The sequence below is a fragment of the Vulpes vulpes genome, chromosome 12 (genome assembly GCF_048418805.1).
Source record: "Vulpes vulpes isolate BD-2025 chromosome 12, VulVul3, whole genome shotgun sequence".
NCBI lineage: Eukaryota > Metazoa > Chordata > Mammalia > Carnivora > Canidae > Vulpes > Vulpes vulpes.
In genome coordinates this window covers 19,627,693-19,644,285 of record NC_132791.1, presented here as the reverse complement: position 1 = coordinate 19,644,285, position 16,593 = coordinate 19,627,693, and the positions used below count along the sequence as shown (strand labels likewise).

At 47.7% G+C, this 16,593-nt stretch overlaps 2 protein-coding genes across 10 annotated transcripts in view; both read left to right on the top strand.

Moving 5' to 3' along the window:
- Positions 1–5,169, top strand: part of TDRD7 (tudor domain containing 7) — a 71,359-nt gene extending 66,190 nt beyond the window's left edge. For all 7 annotated transcript variants that reach the window (XM_026013160.2, XM_026013161.2, XM_072727883.1 and 4 more), the window contains 2 exons: positions 2,205–2,365; positions 4,702–5,169. In XM_026013160.2, coding sequence (XP_025868945.1) covers positions 2,205–2,365; positions 4,702–4,922 — 382 coding nt within the window. In that variant the 3' untranslated portion in view covers positions 4,923–5,169. The remainder of the gene's footprint in view (positions 1–2,204; positions 2,366–4,701) is intronic.
- Positions 5,170–8,610: 3,441 nt separating this feature from the next.
- The window catches only part of TMOD1 (tropomodulin 1), an 82,466-nt gene continuing 74,483 nt past the window's right edge, over positions 8,611–16,593 (top strand). The window contains exon 1 of one of the 3 annotated variants that reach the window (XM_072727879.1): positions 8,611–8,786. The gene's annotated coding sequence lies outside the window, so the exon portion shown is untranslated. Of the gene's footprint in view, positions 8,913–9,117; positions 9,286–16,593 lie in introns of those variants that run through there. The other 2 variants (XM_072727881.1, XM_072727878.1) reach the window with 2 other exon arrangements.

Below are 16,593 nucleotides of genomic sequence, written 5' to 3'. Positions count from 1 at the left end.
AGAACAGATTATCTGATATTTTCTTAAACTTCATGAACAAATCAGTGTAAAGTGTTTAGAGTTTCTATCTTGCCTATACGCCAGAACTACTTACTAAGCCCTGTCCCCAACTGTGGTAAACTAAGGCTTAGGGATTTCAGATACACTGTTGATTGCTTGGTTTCCAAATTCATCATGGCTAAGAACAGCCTAGAAAACCTCTTAAAATTCTCCTTCCTCTCCCCAGACATCCTGAATCAGAATCGGGGAGGGGGGTTGGAGGACGGGAGGGGTGGAGCAGATAGAACCCCAGAATCAGTGTTTTTAACAGCCTCTCCAGATGATTCACAGGAGGCCTTGTACTGAAATTGGTAATCTAGTCCAAACAGAGGCCTTTCGTTAAGCTATCAGCGTTGAAAATTAAAAGCTGCAGAGAAGCACAACACATAAGTCTTCTGCTAGCTCTCCTTGCTGCTCTGTACTGCTTATTTATATGCTAAAAGCGCAGACCACCAGCATGTGCCCTGTACAATTTAAAGATGATACTACAGGTAGAAACCAAATATTTTTATCTCCTTTCACACTTACACAAATGTAGCAACCTACACCACTTCCACATATGAAAATTTCTCTTTAATTTGGTCTGATGTGCTTTTTTTTACACAGCTTATCTTCATTTTAGTAATAATTATAATAATAATGATGCTGGCTACCATTTGCCAAGCACCTATGATGTGCCCAGTCACATGCTAGGCTATAAACATGGTTTCTTCAAGTGAATTAAATTAAATATTGCACATGAGATAACTGAAGCTCAGAGAGGTTAAATAGGAGCCCAAGGTAACACAGCTGGGAGATGGCCCTGGGGGAAATACAGCCCAATTCTTGGTCACCAAAGTTCATATGCTTATTATGATACCTTTCTATGTCCCTGTTGTCTCTGTGACTAATGGATTATTGCTTGCTGCACTGTATACTTATCTGAAGGTTTCCAGAATTTTCTCCCAAAGCCCCCAATCACTAGTGCCCAAAATTAGCCTCTCTGTAGCTTTCTTACTAGAGTTCACCCTATAGCAGCTCTGAGGGTTTTCTGGACCCATTTTCCACCAGCTTGTGCTAGAGAATCCATCCAGTCTGGGCAGCCCCAACCCAATAGCAGGCCCTTCCCTGCTATTGCCTAGGCTTAAGGCTTATAGCTAATGAACCTGTTTCAGAGGGTGGCTGGGTCGGCCATCCAGGGCAGGAGTGGAGGCTGCCTCCATAGACGCTTATCTTTTTAGATGTTATAAACAATCTTCCTTTCCTTAGTGTAATAAAACTCTTCAATCATGTAATCAAGACTACAGGACTTGAAGATGGTCCTTCATATTTTAACTTTGAAGTCTAAGCTTTTCTAATTGTAATGATGATAAATATAGGCCCAGAGGAGAAAAGTACATTCATGTGAATTTCTTTCTGGTGCCTTGAACTCCAGATCTGAAACCATTTTCTTCTTCCCCCATACTCTCCAATCCTTTCCAGGTTCTTTATTCTAGGCCGTGGGTTGGACTTTGTGTTTTGTTTTGTTTTTCAGTGTCCCCCTTTGGCATGACTAAAATGGTCACATTCGCATTCAAAACGTTTTGTAATCTCTTCCCACATTCTCTCCCCAGTCTTATTTCCTCTTCCATTCTTTCACACATTCAGCCTTCTAGCTCTACTGCGGTGTTTGCTCCACTGCCAATTGCCACGGCCTATGGAATCTTCTGTGCTTTTTCTTCCCATGCATGTCTTCAGCCTGGCCTGGTTCTGACTGCCTCCCTCTGCCCATCTTCCACACATATCTCTTATCCTAGACCTGTGGCCACCTCTGTCTCCCTATCAGAGTGAAGGGATCTCCTTGCCTTGTCCCTATTGGCCTTCATCTGTTTAATTCTGCTTTAGTGGCGATTGCTGCTTATTGTGTTTGGGCTCCTGCACTAGCTCCACAAGGCCTATAAACAGGGATTGAATGAACAGATGCCATCAAGTGAGCAGGTGGCAAAGCAGAGAATAAGTAACCTTTGTAGTAAGTAACCTTTGGAGTAAGAAGGAACAGTCTCTTTTAAAACCTTGATGACAGTACGGACTCATATTTCAATAAAAGTCATTTACATTAATTTTTCTTTAATTCGTACATTGTTACCCACAAAGCACATGTTGACTTCGTGTCTTTTTCTTTCTTTTTTAATCCAACGCACATCTAGGTGGCACAGGGTGCTTTTAAAAGGAATTCTGACCAACGGGTTGGTGTCTGTGTATGAGCTGGACTACGGCAAGCATGAACTGGTCAACATAAGAAAGGTGCAGCCTCTGGCGGCTGTGTTCCGGAAGCTGCCCTTTCAAGCAGTCACAGCTCAACTTGCAGGTAATTTCTTCAGGATTCGAACTCATGCCATCACACAGTGTCTAGTGTCATTTTGTCCTGGGTACTTAGGGGAACACACACAGTCACTCTCCCTTTCCCCCTTCCCAACTTGTGTGCATTCACACGCACGTTGTCTCTCTCCCAAATATATAAATCTTTAAAAAAGTTTAAAAAAATCTGAGGATGTAAGTTAGTAGGTGTCTGGGGTACTTATTAAAAATATTGTCCAGTTAGATTTTTGTGGCAGCAGTACAAGTGCCGGTGGCTCCTCTGTGTGCATTCCATTGATAGGTAACATGCACAGTTAGGTGTAGCTTCATCCAGAGGTTCACCAGCATTAGTAGAGAGTGTGGAGCTCAAAAGGATGAGAGATGAAGACCTTCAGCCATCTGGGGCTCTCTGTGTCCCACTGTAATGTGATATGGGGGGTTGTGACCACATGGTGCCACCCTGATTCCTTACCCTGGGTCATCCCATACATTTAGCACCATAGCAGAAGTGATTTGATCTCAGAAATGAAAGATAATTATGTATATAGATTTTTTCTTTTGACTGGCTTTTATTGGTGATATCTATCTACATCTATATACAGTGTTATTTTGAAGTATTTTTCAGGGTTTTTTTTTTGTGTGTGTCTCCTGCTAGATTTCAGAGGAAACTCCCATGGTAGTTAGATATGAACCAAAAAAATGGCATTTTGCAGATGAGCATGGTTACCACTGGTCTGCTTTTTTTTTTTTTTTTTTTTAAGATTTAACATTTATTAATGAGAGACACACACACAGAGGGAGAAACACAGGTGAAGGGAGAAGCAAGCTCCATGCAGGAAGCCCGATGTAGGACTCAATCCGAGGACCCTGGGATCACAACCTGAGCCAAAGGCAGATACTCAACTTCTGAGCCACCCAGGCGTCCCCACTGGTCTGCTTTGAACTCAGACCTCTAAAGAGTTTCTTCAGATTTAATGATCATGTTTTTTTTTAAATTATTTTTGAATGTTCAGGTTTTGCTAACAACACGTTGTTAAGCATGATAATTAAACTGTCCAGAGGGGGAGTGTCTGTGAGGAACAAGTGCATGGCACCATCATCCCTGTCACCAGCACCATGGCTAACAGTCACTGGTACTTATTATGTGCAAAGGTCTCTACCAGCCACTCCATCTTGTTGACTTCTCCCCAACACTAGAAGGGTTAGGTACTGTTACTATTGCTATTTACCAGGTCGTGAAACAACAGCTTGGAGGATACTCTAGGCTTCTCTTATTCTCAAAGAACATAACCTACTCACTGTATAGAGAGCAGGTCTGTTAAATTATGTGTGAAATTCCTAGACCTCCATCACTGTGGGACATCATTTATAGTTTCTGTAATCTAGTATATGTGGACTTAATTCATGTTAATTTACTAAGATTTTTTGAGAAACACCTATTCTTATCTCGATTTTGTTTTATTTTTTGTATATTTTTTATTGGAGTTCGATTTGCCAACATACAGTGTAACACCCAGTGCTCATCCTGTCAAGTGCCCCCCTCAGTACCTGTCACCCAGTCAATTTTGTTTTAAAACCTAATTTAGAATTCTAGCTTAGAATTCTCTAACTTGAGCCCTCAAGCTTAATATTTATAAATGCATGAGTTTTACAATGAATCTGGTCCAACGAGTTTATTTTATGATAAGTAAACTGAGGCCTGAGAGGCCAGTTGATTTGCCCAAGATCATACCAGTTGATAGAGGAAGAGCCGAGAATGGTCACTGGATCTCCAGACTTTCAATCCAGGGCTCTTGCCATAGTATTGTATATAGTTTTGAAAAATTAAAAAATTTTTTGAAAAATTAGTCTACTCTAGGTGTATGAATTCTCTTCCTCCTCCTCTTTCACTAAGTTATCTGGTTCATCAAGAAAAAAGTCTGTCAATAAGAGACATATCAATGATATCATTGATATTTTGAGCACAGTTGACAACAGTGTTACCGATTTTATTGATCTTTTCTTCACCTTGGTTATCCCCATTATCAGTTTAAGTGTACATATACTTTATATAGGGAAGTGGGCAGTAGTTATAACTTCATTTTATAACACAGCCATCAATTTTAATAGAACTTGTGTCTGTGGGTAAAGGTTTATAGAAGTAACCCCATTCAGAATAGGAAAACTGTTTTAAAATTGTTGAGCAACTATCTTTTTATTTTGTTTTGTTTTGTTTTAATTAGACAAGTTCTAACCTGGTATGTTTCAGCTACTTTGGAATTGACTGAATAGTTTTCCATTATTACGGATCAAAGAAAGGCTCATCTGACCCCTCACTGATCCTTGTACTCCCTGTCTTTCTCCTAGGGGTGAAGTGCAACCAGTGGTCTGAGGAGGCTTCGATGGTATTTCGAAATCATGTGGAGAAGAAACCTCTGGTGGCGTTGGTGCAGACAGTTATAGAAAATGCTAACCCTTGGGACCGGAAAGTCGTAGTCTATTTAGTGGACACATCGTTGCCAGACACAGATATCTGGATTCATGATTTTATGTCAGAGTATCTGGTAGAGCTTTCAAAAGTTAATTAATCACTGCTTCTGAGATGTTGACAACTAATTCAGATTTTTTAGCAATAACAAAATGTAGTAGGCTTTAAAAAAAAGAAACCTTATCTCTGCTACAGGGCTCTGACTGCTTTGGGGATTGAAAAGAATACGCTTCTGTTTGATGAAAGATATTTAACAAGTTTTGTTTTAACAGAGTTGACTTTTCAAAGAAAATTTCACTTGAATTATTACTATAATATTAGAATAAAAATGTTTATCAATATAAAAACTGGCTGCCTTATAATTTCTAGGCTTTATAATGTTAAGGTGAAGGATTCCCCTTTCTATTCAAGTCTTCTCTGTGGTGCTGGGTTCCTTACAGTTCAGATTGTGAGAACTTCATGACTTAACTCTGGTGTAGTGGTGTGTCCCAAAGCAAGGGGTCACCAAATCGTGTGAGGACTCCCTTGAGTCTTTAGCACATTAGCATTGCTAGTGGTGCTGTAGAAAAGCAGCCCAGGTGAACCTCAAAGCATGCCCCTCACCCCAAATCTTGAGTGGCGACTCATTGCCCAGAGAGTCCACACCTTCCACAGTAAACCTTATTATCCACTGCTCCCTAACCAGCCACACTGGACCTTTATCTAGCTCCTGAACCCCATGCATGTGCACCTAAGACTATTCTACAGCACCAAACCATGCTTATTCTGTTTCTTCAGCCTGCTGCTCATTCTCCCACCCCTCATTCTTGTTTGCCAGTATCCTCCCTGACTTCCCAGGCTGACCATGAAGCTTTCCCTGGTATCCCTCCTACTCTATTACATTTTGGGTATTTCTCTCTTGGTACTCAGACCTTCACTGAGCCTTATACTATATAACTAGTTGTCTGTGCACCCATCACCCCAACTAGATTGTGAGCTCCTTGAAGGAGGGATGGGTCTTAGTCATCTCTCTGATGGTGCACTGGTAAATATTTGACAGTTGGTTCTGGTGAATGTGGGCAGGGAGTAAGCCTTGATTCACAGTATCTGATGATTCCCAGTATCTGATGATTTCCATGTTGTAAATACTCCCACCATTGTTGAGTTCCCGCTAACAATGTGACATCACAATGTAGAGCTGGGAAAAGACATACCCAAGCAGCTCTTGTGAGCCTGTACAATGGACTCTGGAACACACCACTGTCTGTGTCTTCCACAACATACAGGATGATATTTTGAACACATCAGGCACCCATTATGTGCTTGCTAATTGATAGGCAGGGTAGACTGACAGGGGGATAGGTTGGAGGCCTTCCTTAGCAGTGGTCGAAAAAATGAGCAGGGCCCTGGACTGAGAGGGGATCAATGGGAATGAAGAAAAAAAATTAAAGACCTTTTGACATTTTAAGTTAGAATTACTAGTACTGACATTTTAGAAGAAGGAAGTGTCAAAAAGTGAAGCCAAGTCTTAATGTCTGAGAGGCTAGGTTAATGACCCTCACTCCATTTGGGAAACTGAAAATTTAGACTTTAAAAATACTGAGTTTAAGCAAATAGATCTCTATGAGAATATGCATAAACTATTAGAAATGTGGAGTCTTCTCAGGGGAGAGACCAGGTGGGATATAAAAATTCTTAGTCATTTGCTTATTTTTATTTGAGAAAATCTAGGAAAAGTGAGAGCAGAAAGAAAAAGACCAGATGTTTGAAGTTTTTCATGTAATACATGTTGAAGTTATCTTTCTAGCTTCTTAAAATTTATATTTAATATTTATATCATCAAAATGATTCAAAATTCAGGAATGCTTATGGTATTGCATTATTTATGACAAATAATCATTTAGGATAAAATCAAAATAACTTGACATATAAATATTTAAGTAAAATAAAGTAGTGTGAATGTATTTTATAATAGTTTCTTTCCCTAACAAAAAAAAAACAACAAAAATGCTCAAGTTGCCTACAGCTAAAGAAGAGGTGGTTTCTATTTCACTGACTTTAGAAATGCTTCCATTACTTTTTAAAATAAAGCAAGTGTGTTGTTGATGTAAGTGAAAAATTAATCTGGTACTAAGACAATTTGACAGACAATGAAACTTCCCTCATACCATATTCAAAATTGATTCCAGGTGGATTTAGAGCCTAAACGTGAGAGTCTATCGAGGGAAGATAACATAAGAAAGTACCTTGATAATCCAGGAGTAGGAAAGACGTCCTAAACGTCTTTAGACGTTAGAACAAAGTGCTAACAATAAAGGCAAATGTGGATATACTAAACTATGTTAAAATGAAGAATACCTGTTTGCCCAAAGGCATTATTATGATGGCGTGAAGGTAAAGCACACAGTGGAAGAATATTTGTAGATAGAACATATTCAGTGAACAAAAGACTATCCAGAAACAAAATGGCAGCCAATTTGAACAAACACTTCACAAAAAAGGAAATCCAACTGGCTGATAAACATGAAAAGGTGCTCAACCCATTAGGACAAGGGAAATAGAAATTCAAATTTCGGTGAGCAATCACAACTCCTCCCAGAACTGGTCAAGGTTTCAACTTTTGTTGATTTCAATTATTGAAGAATATGTGTACTTGTGCTGGAGGATATTAGTAAAGAAGTTTCACAGCAGCGCTATTGGCTGTAGCTAAAACCTAGAAACAAATGTCCATTAATAGTAAAGTGCATTAAAAAAAAAACAACAACTGTGGTATATTCATGCAGTGGAAAACTCCACAGCCATGAAAGTAAACTACAGCCACATGAAACCATACGGATTAATCTCACACTGCAGAGTTGCAAATGGAGACAAATCATGGAAGAAAGGAGTCAAGGAAGTGATTACTGTAGGAGACAAGGAAGCCATCGTCTTAGAGGGAGCTGTGACCCAGAATCACAGGGGGTTGGTTTCTGGGCTGCTGGCAATGTTGTTTCTTGACGGAATGGTGGTTGCAACAGGTGTTCATGCGATAAAAATTCTTGAACCTGCACACTTAGGATGTGTATGTACTTCTCTTAAATGTTTGATTCCACAATAAAATGGTTTTAAAACAATCTGAAATAAATCATTGCTTTATTTAAAAATGTGTGGCACATGTCCCCTTGAAAAGAGCATTCTTTTACAGCTGTGAGGGTTTTTAATGTAGGGATACATTTTCATGGAAAACAAGATTTACAAAAACTAAAAAGGAATGTTTCTCATTAGTAATCCATACACCGGGCCTTTTTTAAATTTAAAAAAAATGTATTTGTTTGAGAGAGAGCATGAGCACAAGCCAGGGAAGGACAGAGGGAGAGGGAGGCTCCTCGCTGAGCAAAGCTCAATCCCAGGACCCCAGCATCACGACCTGAGCCCAACGCAGAGGCTTAATCGGCTGAGCCGATACATCGCCGATATAGGGCGCCCCTATACATCACGATTAAAAGAGAGTTACATTATTAGGGTCCACCCTATGAGAAAGTTTCCCATAATAATTAGAAACCATGCCTTCAGGACATGAGAGACTCCGAACTCTGGGAAACGAACAAGGGGATGGTAGAAAGGGTGGGGGTACCTGGGTGACGGGCACTGAGGGGGGCACTTGATGGGATGAGCACTGGGTGTTATTCTATATGTTAGCAAATTGAACACCAATAAAAAATAAATCGAAAAAAAAAAAAAAAGAAACCGTGCCTTCTGCCCACGCGAATTCCCTTTTATGAGCCATCTTAAAAATTTAAAGTTTCTGTTTGGGTTTAAGTGGTTTGTTCTGGAAAACGTGTCAATTAGCCTTTTAAGAAAGTGGGACTTTGGGGTTGTATTTTAGGTCGGCATTTTGGACACCTGATGCTCGCCAGGCAGAGAGGGGGTGCGTGGGCTCTGCTGGAAGTACGCGCTCACGGCCGCCCTTAAAGCCTCGGCTCACGCCGACCTGCCGGACCTGCCGGTAAGCGGGGCGGGTGCTGCAGTCCGCGGCGACAGGTGCGGCAGCCGCTCGGCGGGCCCGGCGCCGCCCGCAGACGCCCCGGGGGCGAGGAGCCGCCCACGTCTCCCCGGAGAACTCTGCCGCCCCGTAAGCCCCCCTGGCGCACGCAGGGACACCGAGGCCCGGCCCCGCCCCCACAGCCCTCGGTCCGCGGAGCGAGCCTCGGGGCCGCCCGCAGAGGTCGCCGCTCCCCGGCGCGGACGGCGCGCGGCGCCCCGGCGCCCCCGAGCGGAGGGAGCGCGGCGGAGGGCGAGGGCGAGGGCGAGGGCGAGGGCGGCGGGCGGGGCGGGGCGCGGTGACAGCGCGGAGCCGGGCCCGCCCCTGGCTCCCACCCCCGGAGCCCACAGCGCCCGCCGCCCGCCGCCCGCCGCCCGCCGCCCCGGGAGCTCGTCCAGCCCCGCGCTCCGCTCGCCCGCCCGCCGCCCGCCCGCCGCCCGCCCGCCCGCGGCTCTACGGCCCGGTAAGCCCCCCGCCCGGCCCGGGGACCCCTGGTGCTCGCGGGGCTCCCTGCCCCCGCGCCGGGGCCCCAGCCATATCTGGGCAAAATATTCAGCTGTCGCCGCCGCCGCCAAGAGGGACTGAGCGTGGCTCCCTCTATAAATAGCCGCCGCCTCGGGTTGCCTCCGGGGCTGCGGAGCCGGGGGTCGGGGCCGGGCCGCGCGCGCTGTGCCCCCGGGGCGCCCCCGTGCCTGGCCCCCCGCGCCGCGTCCGCAAACGGCGGAAGGACCCGCGCGCTCGGGGGGGGGGGGGGGCTGTGCCGGGCGGGGGTCCTGGGCGGAGCGGCCGCCCCCGCGCACCCCGCCCCCGCGCCCCGCGCACCCCGCACCCGCGCCCCGCGCCCCGCACCCCGCACCCCGCGGCGGGGCTCTGAGCCGGCGGGCGCCGCGCTGGCGACAGGTGCCCGCCGAGCCCCCGCCCGCGGCGCCCGGCGGACGGGGACCCGGGGTCCGGGCCGCGCCAGCGGGTGGCAGGAAAAGTTTCCCAAACTGCGGGGCTGGCGCGGCGTGGAGCACCGGGACTCGCGCGTGCCGCCGACTTCCAGCAGCCGCGCCGCCGCCGCCCGCTCACCCCGCGGCCCCGCGCTCCCCGCTCGTCCGGCGGGTCGGGCCCGCGGGCGGAGCTGGGCGGGAGGCGGCGGCGGCGGCGGCGGGGCGCGCACCTGCCCGTGGGCTTCCCGCGCGCACCTGCCCGTGGGCTTCCCGCGCGCACCTGCTCGCCGCCCTGGCCTGGGGCGCGGGGGGCACGGCCGCGCGCATCCCCGGGCGTCGGGCAAGCGGACACTGGCAGTCCCCGTGGCCCGGGCCCGTGCTGGGCCCTACTGGGGTCCCCCCCCCAGTAGTCGGGGCCGCACACCTCCAGGAAGAGCGTCCGCGGTAATTATGGGCACCTCTGCTGGGAGGCGGCCGTCACCCTCACAAAGCAGCCTGGGACTCAGATAGCTTTAGACCCAAGGAACCGGGCAGGACCAGAGGCTCCAGTCCAGCAGCTCCCTGGCCTCAGTTTCCCCGTCTATACAGTGCCTGTGATGTAGCCTTGGAGCCACCCAAGCAGCCCGCAACCCCCCACCAGCACAGCCCATTCCTGCCGTCCCCACCCTGCACCTGGGCTCCACCTTCACCCTCTCAGATTCTTGGAGGTGACCTAGCCCCAGCTTTTCCTTTTCCGAATCACAGAACCAGACCCTTACTCAGGTTTTGGGCCTCAGAGGGAGCACCCCCCAAATCCTCATCTTTCTCCTAGTGATGACAGCTGTTTTGTTCTTTGTCCAGGGCCGAGCAGAACCCCCTGCTCAAGGCCACGTGCTGCTGGACTGGCCAGGAGGCCTGCAGGCCCCACTAGCTTTTCTCATTTCTTTCCTGATCCTTCCTGCTTGTTCAGGCGGGTCTCAGGGATCTGTGAGCCTCCCCACCAATGCCCCCTCTTCTTTGATCGGCGGCTGTCCAGGACTTTCCCTCGCTCAGCCAACAGCGCCCTCATTCTGAAATTTCATTTTTGTTTCTACTTTACTTTCTATGATATGTTTTCTCTAGACCCACCTCAAAGCCTCGCTGATAAAGAAGGAAGGGGAAATGAAGACAGTCCCATCAATTTGAGCCATACAACAAACAGCCAGGGTGAAAGCAAGGAATGTTGTCACTTTGGTTTATTTACTCCCTTTAATGAACCAATCTTGTGAACCCACATTTTAGACCATTTTGGCCCCTGGGTTGCCCCCAGCTGAAGTAGAAAGCCAGTGCCCTCTAAAAATAGCCTCCGCCCCACCTTATCAGGGCCTCACACCTTCTCCCTCAACCCGGGTAGGGCTGCTTCCTGCTGCTCAGCAAAAATGTAAAAACAAGGAGTAGGTAGGTATTTAGTGGCAGCTCTGAGTAACAAGAGGTGGACTGACCTGGAGGTTAGGACACCTGACTCCAACCCCAACTCTACCGCCCACTTAGAGTGACCTTGAGCTATGAGGGGGTGTTGGGCAAGCTGGTCCCCAGTAGACCTAGCATGAGAAAAGTGAAGTGCCGCCCTGTGAAGAGGAGGGAAAGAGTAGGAGAAGGTGGCTTCCCAGGAGCCAAGGGAGGGGAGAACTCAGTGGCAGTTGCTGCGGAGAGACAGAGAGGCTGAGAACTGGGCAGGGGCCACCAGGATTGGCAGGTGGTCATGAGTGACTTTGGCCCGGGCTATTGCAAAGGGCTCAAACGTGGGATCTGCTATTGCTTTACTGGGGGCGGTGACCCAGCCTGTGTCTGAGCCTCAGTTTTCTCCTCTGTGCAATGGGGATATGGGTTGCTGTAGGGATTAAGTGAGACGATGCTGGGAAAGCCCTCAGCCCAGTGTTTGGTACCTGCAATGCCATTTCTAGCCTTAGCAAGAGAAAGAGGCAGAGGCTAATGGGAGCTGAAGACATGGGGACAGAGCCTGCCACTCCTGAAAGCTGGGCTGAGAAAGGAGCAGGGAGGGGGGTAGCAGGAACTGGAAGAGGTGGAGAAGGACCCAGAAGAGGCTGAAAAGAGAATACAAGGGGTGTGCTTTTGGGGGGGGGGGGGAGGGGACCGGGGCCTGCCTTAAACACCTGCTCAGCGTCACGGGCTCTAGAATCACATTCCTCTAGAATCAGGATAAGCAAAGAAGTAAAACAAAGCCCGTCCCGGCTCAGCCCCCTGTGTTCCTTGGCAGGCTTCAGTATCTGCGAAGGAGGGTGGTGATGGGCCAGGAAGGGTAGTTTGACTCTGCCCAGGAGCCTTGTGACCTTGGCTTGCTTACTTCTGAAATGACATCATCTATCGATGACTCCTGCTGAGTCCAGGAGTCATAATGGCCTTTTCCAGTCAGTGTTTTGATTTTTCAGTCTTGCTAATGGACCAGCCCGGCAGCCAACATTTCTAAAGAGGCCAATTCACTTTTCACTTAAAGCCAGAACACCAAATAGATCAATTATTTGGCTGCTCGGAGACGTTATCAGTTTAAAGCCACAGTCCTGTTTCTATGGGAGAACATGAATCACAGGGCATAATTCCGAGGCCCATTTCCTCTCTTTCGTTTCATATGATCCTCCTTTGGTTAATTGTGAAAGGACCCGACTCTCTTTGCTCCTGATGATAACGAGAGAATGAGCTCATTGGAGTCAACCTAGGACATGTCTGAGAGGTTTTCTTTGATATTAGGAGGTGCTGGGTCCTCGCCTGATCTGAAAAACTAAACAGATGCAAGCATGTCTTCTGTTTCTCTTTTCTTGCATCCTTTTGTTTTTCTCTCAGACAAAAACACATCTGTGAAAGGCTGAAGTTACTGTGCATGGGGAGGAGAGGGGGAGGCAGGCCGCGCCCAAGCACCTGCGTGTCCCTGCCTCAGGACATCTTCTCAGGGTCCGTAGCCGGAGTGAGAGACTGCTCACCCTGGGGCTTCTGGGTGGTGACCCCAGGGCCCTTCCTGGAGATGATTCTGTTGGGTGATGAGTTGTGGCCACTGGGGTGTTCACCCTCCATGTCCCTGGGAACTGAGAGAAGCAGCAAATGCCTCTTGGCCTCACTCAGTCTCCTTCATGGACTCACCTCTTCTCCTCTCTTAAATGTCAGTGACACTCTCAACCCTATTCTCTTTCCACTCCGCATCCGCGTCCCATTCACCCCCAGGGCTCCAGCCACCAGCTATAAACTCCCAACTCCCAAATTCGTATGTCCCGCCTGAGCTGCTCTCAGCTCCAGGCATCTATGACTCCTGCCAATCAGACACAGCCAATGGGGCCTCCCAAAGGCACTTCACACCCAACAGGCCTGACTCAGGCTCGTCACCCACTCTTCCTCCAGTGTCCCCCATCTTGGTTAACATCATCCACCCAGGCACCAAGCCAGAGACCTCCCTTTCCTTCACCACCTCATTTATTTGGTCAAGAGTCCTATCAATTCTACCTTCCAGAATAGTCCTTCTGTTCATTTCTATCTCCACAGTCATGACCCCAATCAAGTACTTGCCGTCTCCTCCTTGAGCTACTACCAGGGGCTTGTAAAATCTCTCTGCACCAAATCTTTTCTTCTTCTATGCCTCTGTTAAAAGATCTTTATGAAATGTAGCTCTGACCCTTTTATCCTTCTCCCTTCAGAGGCTCCCCATTTCCTACCAGATCCTTAGCATTGAACCCAGGACCATCAAAGAAAGACGCAGCCCCAAGCAACTTCTCCAAAACCATCTCTTGGCCCTCTCGCAGATTCTCCTTACCTTCTGGCCATGGTACAAGCCTGTATGCCTTGATGGCTTCCTGTCTTTGGCCCTGCTCTTCCTTCTGCCTGGAATGCTGTTCTCTCCCCTCCTAACAAGGCGAATCCTTTAAAGCAAAGCCCCTCATTGCCTTACCTGTGCTCTCTCGGCCCCCAAATGGACCTCAGAGCACCAGCCGCAGTGTGTTCCTAACGGGATCATCTGTTACATCCTTATCTCTGACTGGACTGACAGCTCCGTGAGGACACTTTATGGCTTATTTATTTCTGCTTCCCCAGTATTCCAGGTCAGAGCTCAGAGCTTGGCACAGTGCAAGTACTTTATGCGGTGATAAATGACCATTGGATGAGTGAATGAGTGAGGAAAAGGGTATGCAGACGAAAGCCCAGTGACAGCCACGACAATCACAAGACATCAGCCAGTATCTACAGCATGTTTTCCCACCGGACCATTGATTCCATGAGGGGAGAAACCACGCCCACTCTGCTCCCCCTGACTCTGTAACCCCGTCAGCCCCATCCCAGTAAATAGAATGAATCCATGATCTCATTTGAAACTCGGGAATCCTGTAAGGGGAGAAGGGGACGGGCAGGTATTATTAACCCTCTTTTGTTGATAGAGGACAGTGAACCCAAATAGGAATCATTCCAGATCATCCAACTAGAGCATGTAGTCCAGAAAAACCAAAGTGCTCTCCAGGGTTTGGGCAACTTGAGGAGTGAGAGCCCTTGTGTTCTATACTAGGGCTTCTCTGGCATTTGAATCATTTGGGATCTTACTAAAATGCAGACTCTAGCCCAGTAGGCCTGGGAGCTGTTCTGAGATTCTGAATTTCTAATACGCTCCTGGTGCCTAATAAGCTCTAATCATTTTATTAAGCAATAGGCTTAATTTCCTAAGAAGCTCTAATAAACACCTCATAATGTGAGGCTCGTCCTGCATACACAGACTACCACACTCTGAGCACCGAGGTGAGTGCTAGTTATCTCAAAGTCTCCCCTTGGCCATTGCATTAAGACGTCGTTTTTATTAAAATCTATAAATGAATTCATTTAAGCCCTGACTCAAATCCAGGGCTCTTTCTGGTTGGGTTGTTGTTTTTTGTTTTTGTTTTTTTTGTCGTTAATGGAGCACATGCAGGGCTCCCAGAAAGAGCCTGATGGGGCAGGTGGTGGGGGAGGCATGTGGGGGAGGCAGCGGGAGGAACAGAACAGGCAGGTGGCAGGGACCCTGGTGATGGGACACATGATTGTGGGGAGGGGCCTGTGGCTGCAACACGCGGGTGAGGGCAAGACCCCAGAAACGGCCTGTTGCTGGAAGGGTCAGGCTGAGCAGCAGTGGGTAATTTCCATCTTCTGTACCCTTCCTTCCTTCTCCTTTGCATTCTGGAGAAATTTAGGCCCAGATGGGTCTTTTAAGCCCAACTCCCCAGTTCCTGGCCAACCTAAAACCTCTCTTCAGACTATTGTGTCCTATCACCTTTTCAGGGCACACTGCTTCCAAGCATGGCATCTATGAGCACGGGATGAGTGCTCCCAGTGGCTGCGAGGGGCCCAGGTGCCCCCCTCAGAAACCACTCAGAAGACAAGGGTGAGGGGGGTGCCAAAGAGGGACTTCCTCCTGGCAAATCCAGAGAGATTTATAAGTCAGATCAGAAGACAACGTTGTATGCATTTGTTTATGTTTTTTATACTGCATTCCATTTACAATATTAAAAGGGTGTGAGATCACTTAAAATAAACCTGAACAGGCAACAGAACTGGTAAGAACAGAAGTTTTAAAAAGACAGGGCAGCAAGCTTGAAAACCAGAATTATGAAACCCTGAGAATCTGGTGGGAGCTAAGGGCCATGCTCTTAACTTTTTCTGGAGAAAAATGAATGTACCTCTGCATGACAGTTCGCATGTCACTTCAGCGGGTGGGTGGGTCCCCCTGGAGGCCACTCAAAGCCCAGGGTAAGAACACCCACCACAGAATGAAGAGAGGAAATCAGGCCAGCGTGTTGGCTGAGATGGCAACTGTTTTTGGACACCCAAGTCAGCTCTGGGATGAATCATGACAGCCAAGGGGCAAGGGCACAAGATGCACTGGGGGATAGTTGGTGTCTGATGAAAAGATCACCAATTTTCAGGAGAGCGAGGTGTTTTCTGAGCCCTGATTTTTAGAGTGTACATCACGATGGTGAACATGAGGTGGAAGGCAGTTTAGCATAGGGCTTAAGAACACGGACTCTGAGACCACCTCTCTGGGTTCAAATCAAATGTCTGCCTGTGACTAACTGTGTAAATTCAGGTCATTTTAAACTCTCCATGCCTCAATTTCTCTTTCTATAAAATGGAGTTGTTGTGGGGATCTGTTTCACCATCTATAAATTGGGACTAAATTAGTTATCACATGGCACTATGTAAGACTGCACCTGGGTGGGATGTGGTTGGCGTCACACAGCGTAAGCGATGATGAGAAGGCAGCCCGGCGTTGTGGTGATGCGTACAGTCAGATGGGACCTTGTCTGGATTCAAACTTCAGCTCTAGTACTTACTAGCTTTGTGATCTTTGTCACTGTATTAAGTTACATAGCATCCCCCCAAAATCATGTCCACCTGGAACCTCAGAATGTGACCTTATTTGGAAATAGGGTCCCTGCAGGTGTAATTAGTTAGGATGAGGTCTCCCTGGATTGGGTTGGGCTTCAAATCTGATGACTGGCGTCTTTATAAGAAGAGGAGTGGCCACACACAGGGTAGAAGGGCCTGTGATGACAGAGTCAGCGATGCAGGTGCAAGCCAAGAAATGCCATGGAGTACTGGCATCGCCAGGAGCTAGGACAGAGGCACGGGACAACAGACTTTCCCACCGAGGCTCCAAAAGGAACCAACCTTGCTGACATTTTTATTCCGTTTTTGAACACTCTTGAGTTGCAACAGAGTAACTTTAAGCCATCCAGTTTGTGGTGATTGGCTGCGGCAGCCCTAGGAAGCTAATACAGGCGGATTACTGTGGTTCAGGTTCTGCATCTGTAAAACGGGAATTAAAAAGTACCTACTTCGGGACACCTGGGCGGCTC